This window comes from Stegostoma tigrinum, chromosome 2 (assembly GCF_030684315.1).
Source record: "Stegostoma tigrinum isolate sSteTig4 chromosome 2, sSteTig4.hap1, whole genome shotgun sequence".
Classification (NCBI taxonomy): Eukaryota; Metazoa; Chordata; class Chondrichthyes; order Orectolobiformes; family Stegostomatidae; genus Stegostoma; species Stegostoma tigrinum.
The window spans coordinates 13,318,425-13,336,475 of record NC_081355.1 but is presented as its reverse complement, the minus strand read 5'-3'; the positions used below and the strand labels follow the sequence as shown (position 1 = coordinate 13,336,475).

General features: G+C 41.9%; 1 protein-coding gene across 7 annotated transcripts in view; it reads left to right on the top strand.

Annotated features, from left to right (window-relative positions):
- fyco1a (FYVE and coiled-coil domain autophagy adaptor 1a) overlaps positions 1–18,051 on the top strand; it is a 182,017-nt gene that overhangs the window by 35,815 nt on the left and 128,151 nt on the right. For 6 of the 7 annotated variants that reach the window (XR_007249958.2, XM_048555993.2, XM_048555978.2 and 3 more), the window contains exons 8-13: positions 1,999–2,092; positions 3,059–5,644; positions 7,123–7,215; positions 7,352–7,470; positions 13,149–13,316; positions 17,711–17,860. Coding sequence is in view for 6 of the 7 variants with exons in the window: in XM_048555993.2 (XP_048411950.1) it covers positions 1,999–2,092; positions 3,059–5,644; positions 7,123–7,215; positions 7,352–7,470; positions 13,149–13,316; positions 17,711–17,860 (3,210 nt within the window). In the remaining variant the exon portion in view is untranslated. The remainder of the gene's footprint in view (positions 1–1,998; positions 2,093–3,058; positions 5,645–7,122; positions 7,216–7,351; positions 7,471–13,148; positions 13,317–17,710; positions 17,861–18,051) is intronic. The other variant, XM_048556001.2, reaches the window with a different exon arrangement.

The following is an 18,051-nucleotide window of genomic DNA, read 5'->3' as shown; positions in this document are numbered from 1 at the left end:
AATTGCAGATAGCGGAAGTGTCAGGGGCTGATGCGTTGGATCCAGAGGTTGGTGGGGTGGTGCATGAGGATTAGGGGGATTCTGTTTTGGTTGCTATTGCAGGGACTGTGTGTGAGGAATGAGTTGTAGGAAATGCGATAGATCTGCTTTCCTGAGGGACCACTCTCTCCGTGACTCCCTTTTCTGCTCCACCACCCCTGGCACTTTTCCCTGCAACCACAGGAAATGCACCTAAGTGCACCTATCTTCTCCTTTATCCATCTTCTATCCACCTCCCTATTTATTTCAGAATCCCCTTCCCCTCCCCATTTCTGAAGAAGGGTCTAGACCCGAAATGTCAGCTTTTCTGCTCCTCTGATGCAGCTTGGCTTGCTGTCTTCATTCAGCTCTACACCTTATTATCTCAGATTCTCCAGCATCGGCAGTTCCTACTATCTCCATAGACATTTGTATGCTTTTAAGCAGCAACATTCAATCATTTGTACTTAGCATGGTGCCCTCTGCAGGCTGTCTGGAAACTGCAGAAACAGCAAGCAGTGGTGCATCCCCCCCAGGCAGGACTACCGTAGAGTCATAGAGTCATGCAGCATGGAAACAGACCCTTCGGTCGAGTCTGTCCGCGCCCACGTTAATCCCAAACTAAACTAGTCCCACCTGGCTGTACCTGGCCCATATCCTTCCAATCTTTCTTCTTCATGTGTCTATCCAACTGTCTTTTAAATGTTCTAATTGTAGATTGAAAGATTCCTAGTCAGGCATGCAGAGTGGGCAAGTTTGTATGTGAGATCGAGAATGTTAAAATCAGGCATCAATGGACCACTAGCCAACATGAGATGACAAATAGAGGTGAATGGAACTTGGTGTAGGTTAGAATACTGGGGGAAGTGAAATTTATGAAAAACTGAAAATTTATTAAGAGGAAGATAATATTCAAACGTGGAGGTAACTAAAACATGGCTAAGTGTTTCAACAGAGAAAGAGTTGAGCAATTAAAGGTGAAGATGTTTAAAATTTCTTTCTTGAGTAGCCTGTCTGTTTAGTTAAGTAGTTGTATGCGCACAGAGGTTCTGTGTGAAATACTGGACTTTTTTCACAACAAGTCCAATTGCATTGTATTCACACTGATATTTTTGCCTCTTTTCATATCAAGTTTCTTCTCAGAGGTTTTCTAAACTTTATTCTGAAATAAGTTTTCCAATTCATCAACTGTACAAATAATGCCATGAATCTCACCATCCATCCTGTTGTAAAACTAACTCATTTTTTATCTTCAGCTTTGCCACACATTTACTTATATAATAATTAACTAAATTGGGACTGAGCCTTCTAGCACAGTGTAGTGGTAACTTTACTGGAAGTTGAGACGTGGATGAATCCGAATTACCATTAGCCTTGTGTAACACAGTGGAGTCTATGCCTGAATGGCAGCTGTGGCCTCACAGTGCTGGGTGTTCCCACATCCTTGCTATCAGAGAGATCCCACACAAGTTTTGTGGCAATGCTACAGTCCTGGTGTGCTGATCCCGAATGGTGGAAGTGGGTCTCTGGGTTGGTGAGGGAGAGGAGATGGAGATGGTGGAATTTATCCCAAATTTGGGATCTAAATCTCCAAAGAAAAGAGGGTGAGTTTTAAAAAGACGTTGGTGTGGGGGTGTGTGGTAAAAGCATTGATTGTGGTAGGTAATTGACTTGTCTGAGTGGAGTGACCCTACCTTAACTCACCTTTGCACAGCCCAGGAGGTCACACAGCGGATTAGAACCTGCATGTAATGTAGTGGCTCAGATCCTCACTGTTCACGTGCCACACAGAGGGAACGTTCTCTTCACCTGTAAATTTTGGATGGAGAAGGAGAAGTCCTGGAAAACATGTTGATCTTTCCTTTGGGGTCCACCACATAGCTGGGTGCCTCTGTGTAAGCACTGTACATTCTGGGGGTAATTATTTTAGCTAGTAGTCAAACAGTAAATATAAAACTGGTGCATGTATATCTTTTCAAGGAGGTCGTTCAGTTTATCTCATTCTCCATCGCATCTTTGGAAACCACCAAGTAGATGCTCAAGTGTAAGCAGTTTGGTCAGCAACTATTCACAAGTGAGTATCAGTATCAGAATCACAAGCCGGTATGTTCACTTTGCAGACATAATTAAGTACAGTTGACGCGTACTTTTCTTATTTTGTGTTGTGTTATTAGTGATCTTCTGTTACTCTGATGGCAATCTTCAATTTTTCCTAACATTACAATTACCCACCACGTGTTTGTTAATTTAAGTAAGACTCTAACATTTTATGTCTACGTTAGCACACTTTGTGCATTCATAAGAAACAGTAGCAGGAGCAGGCCATTTGGCCCTGTAAACCTGCCTAGCCATTTGCTGAGATCATGCTTGATCAGCTGCAGGCCTCAACTTTTCTTTTGTGTCAATTCTTCATAGCCTTCAACTCCATGAAATTTCAAAAATCTATCTAACTTCTGTTTAAATACCTTCAATCTTCTAGCCTCCATAACCTTCTGGAGCAGAGAACTTCAGAACTCAATACCCTCCAGGAAAATATATTCCTTCAAGCCTCCATTGTACATGAGTGTCCCATTCTTCTTTACCTGTGTCCCCTACTAAAGATTTGCCCGTTGGAAACTCCTTTTCAACTTCTACCCAATCAAACCTCCACACACGTTTTATGTTTCAATATGACCAGCTTCCGTTCTTTTAAATTTGAACCCTAGTGTTTGAACTGTTTTATTTTTCGGAATGTGGGTATTGCTATTTGGCTGCATTGATATCCTACGTCCTGAGGAGACAATATGATGAAGGGGGACTGAAGGCTCATATAGGCCAGATGGTTGATTTCCTTCCCTAAGGGTTATCAGAGAACCTGTTGATAAATTGGGGCATGGTGAAAATAATTTGTACGTTGCTAATAACCATCTCGTAGCCGGTTAGGGCCCATTTGTTCATTTGGATTCAAGGTCTGTTTTCTGAAAAAGTAAGTTATGTTGTAAAGTTACAGTAAAGTTGTTTGCTATAACAGAACTAATACTCAGATTCCATTTTTGTATAGGCTCCAGACTGTTTATTGGCTTCAGAAATAAACAACTCCTTGATCGCAGAGCAGCTGGAAACCCTTGATGAGTTACGTGCTGAACTCGATCAGTCTGATATAAAGCAGAGGGAGATGCAAGAGAAGATCCAGCAGATTGAACTGGAGAAGGAACTGTTACAGAGGACAATAGCTTTGAATGAGCCAACTGCAGAAGCTAGGAAGCAATCAACTGCTCATACTGTGGAAGTAAATCACAAGCTGAATCAGATGTTGGACGAGTTAAATCGGGATTTTGCAGGTTCTGTTTTTGCGAAAGCTATTGTTCAGGAATTTCAAAAATCTTTGCAGATATTTGAAGACAGTTCCAGTGAAAAACAGAAGGAGCTTCAGGGGAAGATTTTGGAGCTAGAAGACTGTGCAGCAAAGTTTCAGTCATTAACACAAGAACTGGAAAGGATCAAGGCTTCTGAGGAGACAAAAGCTGGCATTGTTAGTGAGCTTCAGACCAAGCTAATTGCAGCAGAACAGAAGAATGTAGAGCTGCTCGCACGGTTAGATGCTATTCTGACTGAAAAAGGGCAACTAACAGCAACCCACTATGATTCAGCACAGAAGATCCATGAGCTTCTTGACAAGCTGAATGACGCTGAGTGGGAGGAAATTGGGTTGCAGAGATTAAACAGTATACAGCAGTCTCAGCTGAACGTGTTAACAAATGATTTAGAATCAAAACAGTCCCTAATAAATGAGCTTGAATTAAAGCTAAAAGAGGCAGCTTCAAAGCTTGAGGAGAAGAATGCTATGCTTGCAAAGAAAGATGAAGAGATAGAAACTACCCTGAATAAATTGAGAGAAATTAAAAGTGTACAAGAAATGGACCCTACAGATCTTGAATCAGGGCAAAAGTCAGCTCAGGAATTGAGAAAAGAGCAAGAAGAAATGCAAATCAAATATGAAGAATTAAAGGTCACTTTAGAGAAACAAGTAAACAATCTTTCCAACCATCTGAAATCCAAAGAATTGGAATTATCTGCTGCTCATAACAAGGCACAGAATCTGCTAGAGACTCAAAATAAGCTTTTGGGTGAGAAAGAAGATCTTACAAAAAAATTGCAAGGTTTAGAGGAAATACTAGCCAAGTTGAACACTCGGACAGAAGCCCTTAATGTTGAATATCAGAAATTGCAAGTTGAGAGCGAGAAACGCCAACAGATTGTGCAGAAACATGTTGAAAAGGAGGAAGAATTGGAAAAGATGTGTTTAACTCTTGAAACTGAGATAGATAGACTGAATGCATCAGAGATGCAATTGCAGAGCCAAATAGCAGATGCCATGGTGACAGTGGATGAAAAAGAAAGCAAGATAAGGGAAGAAAACAGGCAGTTGAATGAGAAACTACAAAATGCTGTCAGGCAGGTTAAAAGAGCAGAAACAAAGCTGGAAAAGAATCAGGTGGAATTTGATGATCTGAAAGTAGAAAAAAATACTTTGAATGACTGCTTACTAAACCTCCAAGTAAGTTGCCAGGCTAAGGAAGAACTGATTTCAGACCTGCAGAATAAGTTGGTCAAATCAAAGCAGAATGAAGATGCACTTGTTTCCCTTCTAGATAAGAAGGAAGGTGCTTTGCATGAAAAGGTTAGCTTATTAAAGGAGTTATCGGAAAAGATTGAGGAAAGTCAGATAGTGATAGAGGCTTTGGAGAGAGAAAAGTTGACTTTTGAGAGTAACTTTAAGCAGCAAGCGGTGCTTTCAGAAAGCCTCATGGCTGAGAAAAATGCAATAGTTGAAGCTCAACTGCAGGCAAGAGAGCTTCAGGAGAGAGAAATGCAGGAGATAAATGCAAAGTTAGTTACTACTAAAAGTCAGCTTGAAATTCAGCAGGCTGAAGTAATGAGTTTACAGGCAGAGAACGAAGAGTTCAAGCTAAAGCTTAAACGTGCTCTTGAGGAAAAGGAAAATATATGCAGTAATCTAAACCTTGCAATATCTTCCAAGGAAGAATACAGAACCTTAGTTCAAAATCTAAAAGAACAGGTACAATCAATTAATCATGATCATGCTGAGAAACTCTTGCTGTTTAAAGAAAAAGAAGATTCCCTTAAAAAAGAAAAGGAGAAATCAGTGCAGCAGGCAATTGAGCTTGAGGAACAACTTGTGACTGCTAAAGAAGAATTGTCCCAGCTGAAACAGTATATTGAAAAAATAGATGTTGAAAATATGGAGACCAAAGATCTACTCCACAGAACGAACACTGAACTTGCAGAACTTGGCATGCAGATTTGTACACTCAGTGCAGAGAAAGCTGACGCTGAGAAGAAATGCATTATGGTTTCTCAACAACAAACAGCGTTTTGTGAGGAATTCAAAGCAGAACAAAACCAACTAAATCTTAACGTTACCGAACTCAAGAGTGAGAATGAACAGCTGCTGCAGGAGTTAAGGAGGTCCAAAGAGTCAGAAGCAACTATTATAGAATTGCAGAGAAAGCTAGCGCAAGCACAACAGCAAGCGAAGAGCTGCCAGGAAGCTGCAACAGAGGAGTTGTCAGCAGTCAAATTTCAGATGAGTGGAGAGATGTTGGATTATCAGAATAAATTACAGGTGATGACTATCTCCTCTCTTTGTAATACCAGGGAGTCTGATGTAATGGTTATAATGTAATAGAAAGAGCTCCTATTTATATATCAATACTGTTTTAGACACAAACTAAGCTGCGAAGAACATCACTAATTGCAATGAAGAATTTTGAATTTAACAGGTTTTATAGGCCTGAGTTTCTGTATAATACCTGTAATTTACCTGGCTTTGTTCATTTTTAATTGAATATTTGAATTCCGATTTCTGTTGTTTTATTAATTTTGAAAGTGACATACTTATCTTTGTTTTAAAAGGGAAAGCTTTATTTTTAGCACCTCTTTCCTGGACTTCAGTTACCAGTAAAGTACGTTATGTATCTAGCTTACAAAGATATCGTTGAGGGCTGTTTTGTGGTGCAGTCATGTTGACTCTACCTCTGGGCCAGAAGGCCTGCATTTAGGTCTTAAAACAAGAGCAAACACAAAAGTTGCTGGAAAAGCTCAGCAAGTCTGGCAGCATCTGTGGAGGAGAAAAAAAGAGTTAACATTTCGGGTCCAGTGACCCTTCCTCAGAACTTGCCTGCTGCAGAGATCATAGATTCCATAGATTCCCTACAGTGCAGGTGATGGGCTGAATGGCCTCTGAGTATGCACCAATCCACTGAAGAGCATCCCACCCTATCCCCATAACTCCACACTTACTATGGTTAACCCACCTAGCCTACACACTACAATTTAATTTGGCCAATCCACCGAACGTTTGGACAGTGGGAGGAAACCAGAGCACTCAGGAAACCCATGCAGACACGGGAAGAAAGTGTAAATTCCCTGCAGACAGTCACCAAAGACTGGAATCAAACCGAAGTCCTTGGCACTGAGACAGCAGTGCCAACTACTGAGTTACTCTTGTGTCTTATAACATGTCTGAACAGGTTGACTAAATGTAATTAGACCCAGTTCACAGTTTCCTTTGTACTGCTGTTAACCATGTGCATGGAGATGAGTGATAACAGCCTGCTAATTTGGTCTATTCTGCCTGACTATGGGGAAAGCCTTTCTTGGCCTGCCCTACTTTAAATACCTTGCCATTTAATAATTTTGCCAGTGCATTAGTGACCTCTCTATCTGCAGGTACTTCCTGTTCAGGTTAGCTGTCATTTGTTCTTGCATGAGATGCTAATGATTTTTCTGACCCAAAACATCAACTTTCCTGCTCCTCTGCTGCCTGGCCTGCTGTGCTCCTCCAGCTCAACACTGTGCTATCTCTGACTCCAGCACCTGCAGTTCTTACTATCTCTGCCAATGATTTGCATTGCTTTCCTGAATTTTCCATTGGTTAGTGAAATTTGTCATTTCTTAATTAGGATCAAGTTTCATTATAAATGTAATTATTGTATTAACTTGATCAAGGGATATTACTTTAAGTTGGAACTAGTAGTCAATTGCAACATCACCAGTATTGATGTCTTTCAAATTTTGATAATAATTCTTTAACTTTGACAGACTGTTAGTGAAGAATTGGAGGCTGTGAAAAAGGATCTTACTGAGCGACAAAGCCAAATAACTTCAATGGATAAACAACTCCTCGAAGTTCAGGTGAGTCTAAAATGTACAAATGCTCAAAAATTGAAACAAGTTTTTCCAGATTTTTATTGAGGTGAATCTTGATAATATACCTGCATTTCATCATTGCTTAACATTTGTAATTGTTTTTTGACACATTGTCATAAAGGATCACAATTGCAAATTAATGGAGGAAGTGGAACGAAAAGCACAGACAGTTGTGGATTCACAGTTATTGAGAAATGAAAAGGAGGAGAAGCTAAAGTCCCTTTCAGAAGACTTGATGAGGTATGACTTTAAAACATGGTGGGAAAGTTAATCTCCATCTAATCCATTGCTTTCTGGTTTGTATTTTGTGTAAAGATTGCTGGGACTTAGTTGCAGATGATTGTAATTAAACCATAAACTGGAGGCGGTAATTGTTGCAGCTTTCTGTTTTCTGCCTCAAGATACGTACAGTGTTTACTCTGTTTCTTACCGTGCAATGCTGTAATGCATCTGTAAGTCATGCAGACTAACGTTCTATCTTTATAGCAATTTTAAATACTGCTGAGTTTTGAATATGTATGGTAGTTTATTTGCATCAGTCAATTGATCTGTGACTAACACTGTGAAGAAAATAACAATGTGAATTTTTAACTTCCTCCAAACTACTTAGTAATGCTGAAAGCCAGGGACACCAAATACTTTGTGCTCAGTTCGTTTTGGGGTATAAACAAAGGTAATACCTTGTTTGACATGTTTATCTTCTTTAAGACTCACTTCAAATGAGGATTTTGATGTCAAGAAATAGGGCCAGCGATACACTTTCTTCCTTATGGTCCCTTCCCCAGCATTAAGAAATTAGTAACAATGTGAAGTGGTTTGTTCGCAGAACAGTACAGTGGGCAAATCTGATACAGCTATGAACATAGCAGAGCATATCATTCTATCCAGTCAATAGTATCATTTATCTCAAGGTCAACTATTCTAGAAATGAGTTAGCCTATTAGGGAGATGGAACTGATGTTTTAGTCCTACTGTCAAAAAGACAAGCAAGTCCACGAGTCTGATGTATCAGATCATAGCATCCAATGCTAAGTTGCATCTAATATTTTATTGTTAAGATCCCCAGACATTGCTTATTGTTTTACTAAATGTCAGGCATACTGGATGGGAGATAACATCTGATTGCAGGGGCAATTAGTGAAGCTGAACATATAAAAACTAACCAGCATCAAAAGTAAAATTTGTATAGTTTAATCATTTGCATTGCTTGATGCCACACAACTTGCTGAAATCTAAATATGTTCCATCCGTGGAATTTCTTTGTTCCTTAAGATCTGTAACCCCCTCAAATTTCAGTAAAGTTCTTCAGCAAGAATGTTCATAAATTCATGTTGACTCCCATGAGTGCCTTACTACCCAGTAGGTGTTCAGCTTTCATGATGGAAGACTTGGCCCTATTTACCATTGACCAGCAACTGAACTAGACTAGTCATATTAAACACTGTGGCCGCAAGAGCAGTCAGACGCTGGGAATTGTGCAGCAAGCAACTCACCTTCTGACTCCTCAAAGCTTGTCCACCGTCTATAAATCAAAATCAGGAGGTGACTTTGTCTAGGTGAATTCAGTTCTTCATCGCTTGGAAATCTTGACACAAACCAGGACTAATCAGCCCACGTGACTAGTACCACATCCAGGACCAATCACTCCCTCCATGTGGCGTCTGAGTGCACGATATACAGGATGCACTGTAGAAATTCACGCAGGCTCCTTAGAAAGCATCTTCCAAACCCATGACCACTGCCATCAGAACAGATCAGGACAGCAGATGCATGAGCATTGTCGCTGGCCCAAAATCCTGGAGCTCCCTCCCTAATAGCGTTCTTGAGTTTACCTAGATCAAGTGAAGAAGAGCGGATCAAGAAGGCAGCTCATCATCACTTCCTGAAGGGCAGTTCGGGAGGGCCAGTAGATGTTAGACCAGCCAGCGAAACCTGTATCTCCTGAATGAAATTTAAAAATAGTCTCCTCAGCCAACTCAAAAAGATCAGCTCGTTCAGGCAGTTGTTAATTTTTTATATAATATTTTGGATATTTCAACGGCCTATTATATCCTTTTCTCGTCAACTTATAAGTATGTTTACAAATAAATAACATGATTTCTATATGAATCTCATGCCATCCTAGTAAAAACAACTTTAATTTAGTGAGTAAAGGGGGGAGGGGAAATCCTCTCTCAAAAATGAAAAGTTAGTGATAAGTCAAAATAAATCAGCATTTTAACAATGTCGTGAAGAAAGTGAGGTGAGCGCTTAATCATTGTATCTTTTTCTTGTAGGATATTGTTGGAACAATAATCTTTTGACCCATTGTCTGCACCTGCTCCTGCCCCACTGAACTCATCTCCACATATCTGGACTGCACTTTCTCCCCCTTAGTCCAGGATCTCCCTACCTACGTCCGTGACACCACCCACGCCCTCCACCTCCTCCAGAACTTCCAGTTCCCCGGTCCCCAACACCTCATTTTCACCATGGACAACCAGTCCCTACACAACCGCATTCCCCATGCAGAAGGCCTAAAGGCCCTCTGCTTCTTCCTGTCTGGCAGGCCCGACTAGTCCCCCTTCACCGACACCCTTATCAGCCTAGCCGAACTCGTCTTCACCGTCAACAACTTCTCTTTCGATTCCTCCCACTTCCTACAGACAAAGGGGTGGCCATGGGTACCCGCATGGGCCCAAGCTATGCCTGCCTCTTTGTAGGTTACGTGGAACAAACCCTCTTCCATACCTACACTGGCCCTAAACCCCACCTCTTCCTCCGTTATATTGACGACTGCATTGGCGCCGCCTCGTGCTCCCAAGAGGAGCTCGAGCAGTTCATCCACTTCACCAACGCCTTCCACCTCAACCTCAAGTTCACCTGGACCATCTCCAACAGGCCGCTCACTTTCCTGGACCTCTGTCTCCACCTCAGGCAACCACCTACAATCCGATGTCCATTTCACGCCCACCGACTCCCACAGCTACCTGGAATACACCTCCTACCACCCACTTTCCTGCAAAAATTCCATCCCCTATTCCCAATTCCATCGTCTCTGCCACATCTGCTCCCAGGATGAGGCATTCCACTCCCGTACATTTCAGATGTTTCATTTTTCAAGGACTGCAATGTTCTTACCACCCAAACATACCCCCCCCCCCCACCCCCCGCAGTGGTCGAGAACATCGTCGACCGTGTCTGCCGCATTTCCCACAACTCATCCCTCACACCCCACCCTCGCAATAACTGCCAAAAGAGAATCCCCCTCGTCCTCACATACCACCCTACCAACCTCCGGATCCAAAGCATCATCCTCCGACACTTCTGCCAATTGCAATCCGACCCCACCACTAAAGACATTTTTCCATGCCTACCTTTGTCTGCCTTCCGGAGGGACCACTCTCTCCGTGACTCCCTTGTCCATTCCATGCTCCCCTCCAACACCACCAAACCCGGCACCTTCCCTTGCAACCGCACCTGCCCCCACACCTCCTCCCTCACCCCCATCCCAGGCCCCAAGATGACTTTCCATATCAAGCTGATGTTCACCTGCACATCCGCCAATTTGGTATACTGCATCCGCTGTACCCGGTGTGGCTTTCTCTACACTGGGGAAACCAAGCGAAGGCATGGGGACCGCTTTGCAGAACACCTACGCTGGGTTCGCAATAAACAACTGCACCTCCCAGTTGCGAACCATTTCAACTCCCCCTCCCATTCTTTAGATGACATGTCCATCATGGGCCTCCTGCAGTGCCACATGATGCCACCCGAAGGTTGTAGGAACAACAACTCATATTCCGCCTGGGAACCCTGCAGCCTAATGGTATCAATGTGGATTTCACAAACTTTAGAATCTCCCCTCCCCCTACTGCATCCCAAAACCAGCCCAGCTCATCCCCACCTCCCTAACCTGTTCTTCCTCTCACCTATCCCCTCCTCCCACCTCAAGCGGCACCCCCATTTCCTACCTACTAACCTCATCCCGCCCCCTTGACCTGTCTGTCCTCCCTGGACTGACCTATTCCCCTCCCTACCTCCCCACCTACACTCACCTCTGCTGGGTCCATCCCCACCTCTTTAACTTGTCTGTCTCTTCTCCTATCTTATCCTCTATCCATCTTCGATCCTCCTCCTCCTCTCTCCCTATTTATTTCAGAACCCTCTCCCGCCCCCCCCCCCCCCCCCATTTCTCATGAAGGATCTAGGCCCAAAACTTCAGCTTTTGTGCTCCTGAGATACTGTTTGGCCTGCTGTGTTCATCCAGCTGTACCCTTTTGTTATCCTTTGTCGAAGTGACCATTTGAGGCTGACCTCATTGCATCTTGTGAAGGAAAAGTGGATTAAATTCTCAAGTGGAAAAATAGAGCGAGTTGGGATTAGAAGTGGGATCAAGGAGTTCATTTTAGGTTAGTCAAACAAAGAACCGAAACTGGGCAGAATGAACCTCATGGTCTTTTTGTGTTCTCAAGGTCTTTGGCTCTGTCCAAACCTTAGTTTCTATGGTAATTATCCCAACCAGTTTCTTTACAAGGTGTTAGGCTTGCCCCAGCAGTAGTGCTGCTATCCTTCAGAGTCATTGGAGCCAGCCTGTCTCCAAAGACCTGAACATGTAATTGACATTGGTACTTCAGTGTAGCACTGAGGGACTGCTGCACTATTGGAAGCAATGTCTCTACAATAAAATGTTAGATCGAGGCCTCATCCACACTCTGAAGATCATAAAACGCTGTATAAGGAAGAGAAGTGGAGATGTGCCCAGTAAATTGGCCATTATTTATAGGATAATATCAAAATAGTGAGTAATTTGGTCATTGTTGCCCCACAGCTTGATGGCTGAATGAATTGTAAAAATGTTATACACACATTCCCTTGCCCAGCTTGTTTCCCCTTTCATCCACTTTCCCAAACTTGTAACTACTCTCACAGTTGTGTAATATCCTGAGAGATAAAATAAAACAGGGCTAATTATAGAAAAGGTACGCTGTAAGATTACTCTCTGACCTGCCTCGGGTGATCTAAATCAGTCCAGGAGATCACATGGGCCAAGTATTGCCTTTTATTCAGTAAGAGGTAAATAAGAATGTGAGTATAATCAGTGTTGCTTAAACAAATGTCCTGGATATTATCACATTGTGGTTTGTGAAACTTTGATGTGTTCAAATTGGCTGCCTTATTTCCTACAGCAAAATAGTGACTATAATTTACTGTAATTGACTGTAAAAGTCTTTGAGACACATTGTGATTTTGAAAGGTACTCTCCTAACGATCTTGGAGATAGCAAGAACTGCAGATGCTGGAGTCTGAGATAACACAGTATGGATCTGGAGGAACACTGCAGGCTATGCAACATGAGAGGAACAGGAAAGCTGATGTTTCGAGTCGGGACCCTCCTCGGAAGGGTCGTGACCCGAAACATCGACTTTGCTGCTCCTCTGATGCTGCCTGACCTGCTGTGTTCCTCCAGCTCTATACTGTGTTGTCTCTATCTGAATGAAAGCCTTTTTTCCTCCATCTCTGTATCAATGCACCATGTTACCCACAACTCTCTCAGGAATGTTCTCAACTTAATATTGAGTCACAAATGGAGATGTTATGGATAAATAATTAAAAGGTTGGTTAATGAGAGAAGCGTAAAAAAGAGGGCTTTAGAAGAAGGCACAGGTATAGCAAGGAAAATCATTTAATGAAATTAATGATGCCCACAAAAAGAAAGCTTGCATCTGTTCTTTGGGGACAACCTGAGGAGTTAAGGCATTATGCACAGTACATTTACTAGAGTGTACTTTGTATTTAATAACTTCAGTAGTGAGTAAACGCTGATGAAATTGCTTTTGGGTTTGAACGTTGTTTAACACATTGGACGTCCTCAGGCTTCATAAGAGTTACTGATGGCTGCAGTTTGCTGTTGTTACTGAAACATTTTTTTTCAACAGTACTCAGCAGGAATTGGAAGATGTAAAAAAGGAGCTTGAAGATTATAAACAACACCTCGAGAGGACACAAGAAGAGACTGAGAGAAATGAACAAAAACTTGTGGCTGAATTAGCTGACTTGAACAGAACAAAAGAGTTTTTGGAAGAGCGCTTAATCGAACTTATTAAGTACGATGCAACAATCAATAAATCTTTCTTTTCCAATAATTAAATATTATTTCAAATATTTTTATAAGGTACTTTAGGTCTAAAAATCTTTGATTACTTACTTCATTGATGTACATTTCACTCAATTTAGGATTAGCATTTACTGCTTTTCATTGAAAGGATCAGAATTTATAGCATGGTACATTCTGAAATCTGCCCTTAGTTTTTTTTTTCTAATCAGAACAATTATTACCAGTTCCCTATAAGCAATTGATGCTTATAATTTTCAAGATTGCATCCTAGTATAAATTAGCACTATTCTACCTTGGGCTAGATTTTACAATCAGCAATGTGGCTGCAACATTGGACCTGCTGTTCGGAAACTAGATCAGTCAAGTGACTGAAGTGTCAGTCGGAGAGCACTTTGTGTTCAGTGACTATGACTGTCTTAGTTTTCATATAGTTATGAAAAAGACAGGACAGATCCACAGGTTAAGGTGCTGAACTGGAGCAGGGCCAATTTTGGGGCCATTAGGCAGAATCTAGCAGAGGTCGACTGGGTGAATCTGTTTGAAGGAAAAGGAATGACTGGCAAATGGGAAGCTTTTAAAAGTGTGATGTCAACAGTCCAGGGACAGTGTGTCTCTATTACGGTGAAGGGAAAGGCTGGCAGGTTTAGGGATCCGTGGCTGACAAGAGATATTGAGATTCTGGTCAGAAGAAAGAGGAAGGCATACATTGGGTTTAAGGTATCAGGCCTAAATGAATCCCCAGATGACTATAAAAAGTGTAGGAGCACACTTAAGAGGGAAACCAGAAGAGCAAAAAGTGGGTATGAGATGGACCTGGCAGTTAAGGTTAAAGATAATCTCAAGAGGTTCTATAGCTATATTAGGAGTAAAAACGTGGCTAGGGAGAGAATAGATCCCCTTAAAGATCGGCATGGCCGCCTGTATAGAGCCACAGGAGATGGGAAGATTTTTGATGAACATTTCTCCTCAGTGTTTACTGAGGAGAGAATCATGGATGCTAAGGAAATAAGGGAAACAAGTAGGGATATTTTGGACCACGTGCATATTATCAGAGAGCAGATGTTTGTAGCCTTAGATCAATTTAAGGTGGATAAATCCTCTGTCCATCTTCAAACATTGTGGGAGGCTAGAGAAGAAATTACAGAGGCCCCTGCAGTGATTTTTGCTTCACCTTTAGCCACCCTCCAGTATTTCAGAACTTCACCAGTGGCTAATGTTGTTCCATTGTTTAAGAAAGTTTGTAAGGACAGGCCAGGGAACTCCAGGCCGGTGGGCCTGACATCAGAGGTAGGCATGTTATTGGGAAGGATACTGCGGGACAGGATCAACCAACATTTGGATAGGCAGCGTGGATTTGTAAGTGGTAAATCATGTCTGACAATTCTTTTAAAACCTTTCAAAGAGGTAACTGAGAGGATAGATGAAGGTAGGGCAGTGGATGTTGTCTATATGGACTTTAGTAAGGCCTTTGACAAAGTCCTGTGTGGCAGGCTAGTCATGAAGGTTAGAAGTTGCATGGGATCCAGGGAGACCTAACTAATTAGATTCAAAATTGTCTCGATGGTAGGAAGCGGAGAGTGATGCTTGAATGTTGTTTCTCAGACTGGAGGCCTATGACTAGTGGTGTGCCACAGGGGTCAGTGGTGGGACATTTGTTATTTCTTATTTACATAAATGATCTGGATGTGAATGTACAAGGCATGATTAGTAAGTTTGATGATACAAAATTAGGAGGTATCATTGTTAGCGAAGAAAGTTATCAAAAATTAACAGCAGGATCTTGATCAGATGTGGAAATGGGCTGAGGATTGGCACATGCAATTCAATACAGATAAGTGTGAGGTGTTGCACTTTGGAAAGTCAAACCAAGGGAGGACTTGTACAGTAAATGGTAAGGCCCTGAGGGGTGTTGTGGAACAGAGGGACCTAGGAGTACAAGCACGTAATTCGTTGAAAGTGGTATCACAGGTGGACAGGGTGGTGAAGAATGCATTTAGCATGCTTGCCTTCATCAGTTGAGACATTGAGTGTGGGACTTGGGACATTTTGTTACAGTTATATAAGTCATTGGTGAGGCTGCGTTTGAAGTATTGTGTACTGTTTAGTCACCCAATTATAGGAAAGACATATTTAGACTGGAGATTGTGCAAAGAAGATTTATGAGGATGTTGCCAGGACTAGTATGCCTGAGTTGTAAAGAGAGGTTTGCCAGGATAGGACTTTATTCCTTGGAATTTAGGAGAATGAGGGTTGACCTTATTGAGGTTTATAAAATCATGAGGGGCATAGATAGAATGAATGTATATAGTCTTCTTCCCAGGGATGGGGAATTGAAAACTTGAGGGCACAGGTTTAGGGTGAGGGGAGATGGATTTAAGAAGCACCTGAGGGGCAGCTTCTTCATGGAGAGAGTGGTGCGTTTATGGAATGGGCTGCCAGAGAAAGTGGTCGAGGCAGGTACAATAGCAATATTTAAAAAGTACTTGGATAGGTACATGGATGGGAAGAGTTTAGAGGAACAGGGACCAAATGTGGGCAATTGGAGCTGCTTGTGTGTACACCACAAACCAGTTTGGGCTGAAGAGCCAGTTTCCATGCTTTATTACTCCATGGCTCTGTGAAGAAATCTCCAGAAGTTCGGCAGCAGTGAATTCAGGGGAAGACAAACTGGGCCTGTATTCTCTAGAGTTTCATAAAATGAGAGGTTGACTGGGTAGATGAAGGGAAGATGTTTTCATGGTTTGTGAGTCTAAGATCGTAGAGTTGTACAACATGAAAACAGACCCTTCAGTCCAACTCATCCATGCTGACCAGATAACCTAAGTAAATCTAGTCCCGTTTCACAGCATTTGGACCATATCCTGCTAAACCCTTCCTATTCATGTACCCATCCAGATGCCTTTTAAATGTTGTAATTTTACCAGCCTCCTGTATCTCCTCTGGCAGCTCATAACGTACACATACCACCTTCTGTGTGAAAAGTTGCCCTTTAGGTCTCTTTTAAATCTTTCCCCTCTCACCTTACACCTGTGTCTTTCAGTTTTGGACTTCCCAGCCTGGGAAAAAGACCCTATCCATGCCTCTCGTGATCTTATAAACCTTTATAAAAGTCACCCTTCAGCCTCTGGTACTCCAGAGAATATAGCCTCAGCCTGTTCAACCTCTCGCTGTAGCTCCAACCCCGCCAACATCCTTGCAAATCTTTTGTGAATCCTTTCAAGTTTAACGACATCTTTCCTATAGCAGGGAGACCTGATTTGAGCACAGTATTCCAAAAGTGGCCTGACCAATGTCCTATACAGCCACAATATGACCTCCCAACTCCTATACTCAATGTATTGACCAATATAGGGAAGCAAACAAAATGCTGCCTTCACTATCCTGTCTAACTGCGACTCCACTTTCAAGGAACTAAGAACCTATGTCTTCTTCACTGTGTCTCACATGCACGCACACACACACAAATCTATGGCATGAATTTGTATTTGCAGATACATTCTATTTTGTTCAAAAAGCGTACAATTTATAAACAGTCAGTAAATGTGGCATTTTGTAAATTCCTACTTCAGAAATAAAACCAGTCTGACTCCAAACCAAAACACAAACAGATTCTAAACAAGGACTCACACCAAAACATGCATTGCCTGACTACTTCTTTACACTGATAAATTCTTTGGTTCTCTTAGGGCCGTGACTTGAAAGGAATTTGGAGATTAACATGTACATATTGATCAATTAAAACCTTCTAACTGATTAAGGATTTAACAGCATCCTAGGCTTGTTTAATACATCCTCATCAGTGGTTTGACCCTTAAGATCTTTTACTTATAAATTCTTTGTCTGATACTGTCTCTGTCTCTACCACCTGAAGAAGGAGTGAGGTTCCAAAAAACCTGTTGGACTCTAACCTGACGTCATGTGATTTCTGACCTTGTTCACCCCAGTCCAATACTGGCACCTCTGCATGATCATTACATTTTAATTAAAAGTTCATAAAAACAGTGATTTTTTTTAATCTTCTGATTTGTTGGCTGTAAAAATAACTCAGTTTGATTGATTGCTTACCCTGGTTAATGATGTTACCGCTATTGGCCCTTAATTCGGTTCCTGATTCAAATTAACATCCAGAAAGTGAAATCTGTACCTTCTAGGATACAGATTCTTTCCAGACAGCCGGTGAAATCCACATCAGCAAGGGTCTAGACCCGAAACGTCAGCTTTTGTGCTCCTGAGATGCTGCTTGGCCTGCTGTGTTCATCCAGCCTCACATTTTATTATCTTGAAATTCTCCAGCATCTGCAGTTCCCATTATCTCTCAGCAATATGCATGTTTCTTTGGTCATAATACATTTTGCAGACTGTTTATTTGTTTTCATTTCTCAGAGATAAGGATGCCCTGTGGCAAAAGACTGATGCATTGGAATTTGAACAAAAACTCCGTGCAGAAACTCGGTGGCTTGGGGACAAGGAGGTTAACCACTGCCTGGATTGCCAAAGCCAGTTTACATGGTGGTTACGTCGGCATCACTGCAGGTAAGTCTTTAACGTTTAATAAGATTTAAAAAGCTTTCAGTGGCTAGACGTAAGACTACTTGAGAGTTTTGGCTTTTACTCTCAATGTTCAATCAGGTTAGTGTAAAACCCCAGCTACTGTTTTCAAATGAGATTGTTGACCCCTTTTATAATAAGTGAATGGAAAATCTAGCGTAAGTTGCTTCCTGCGT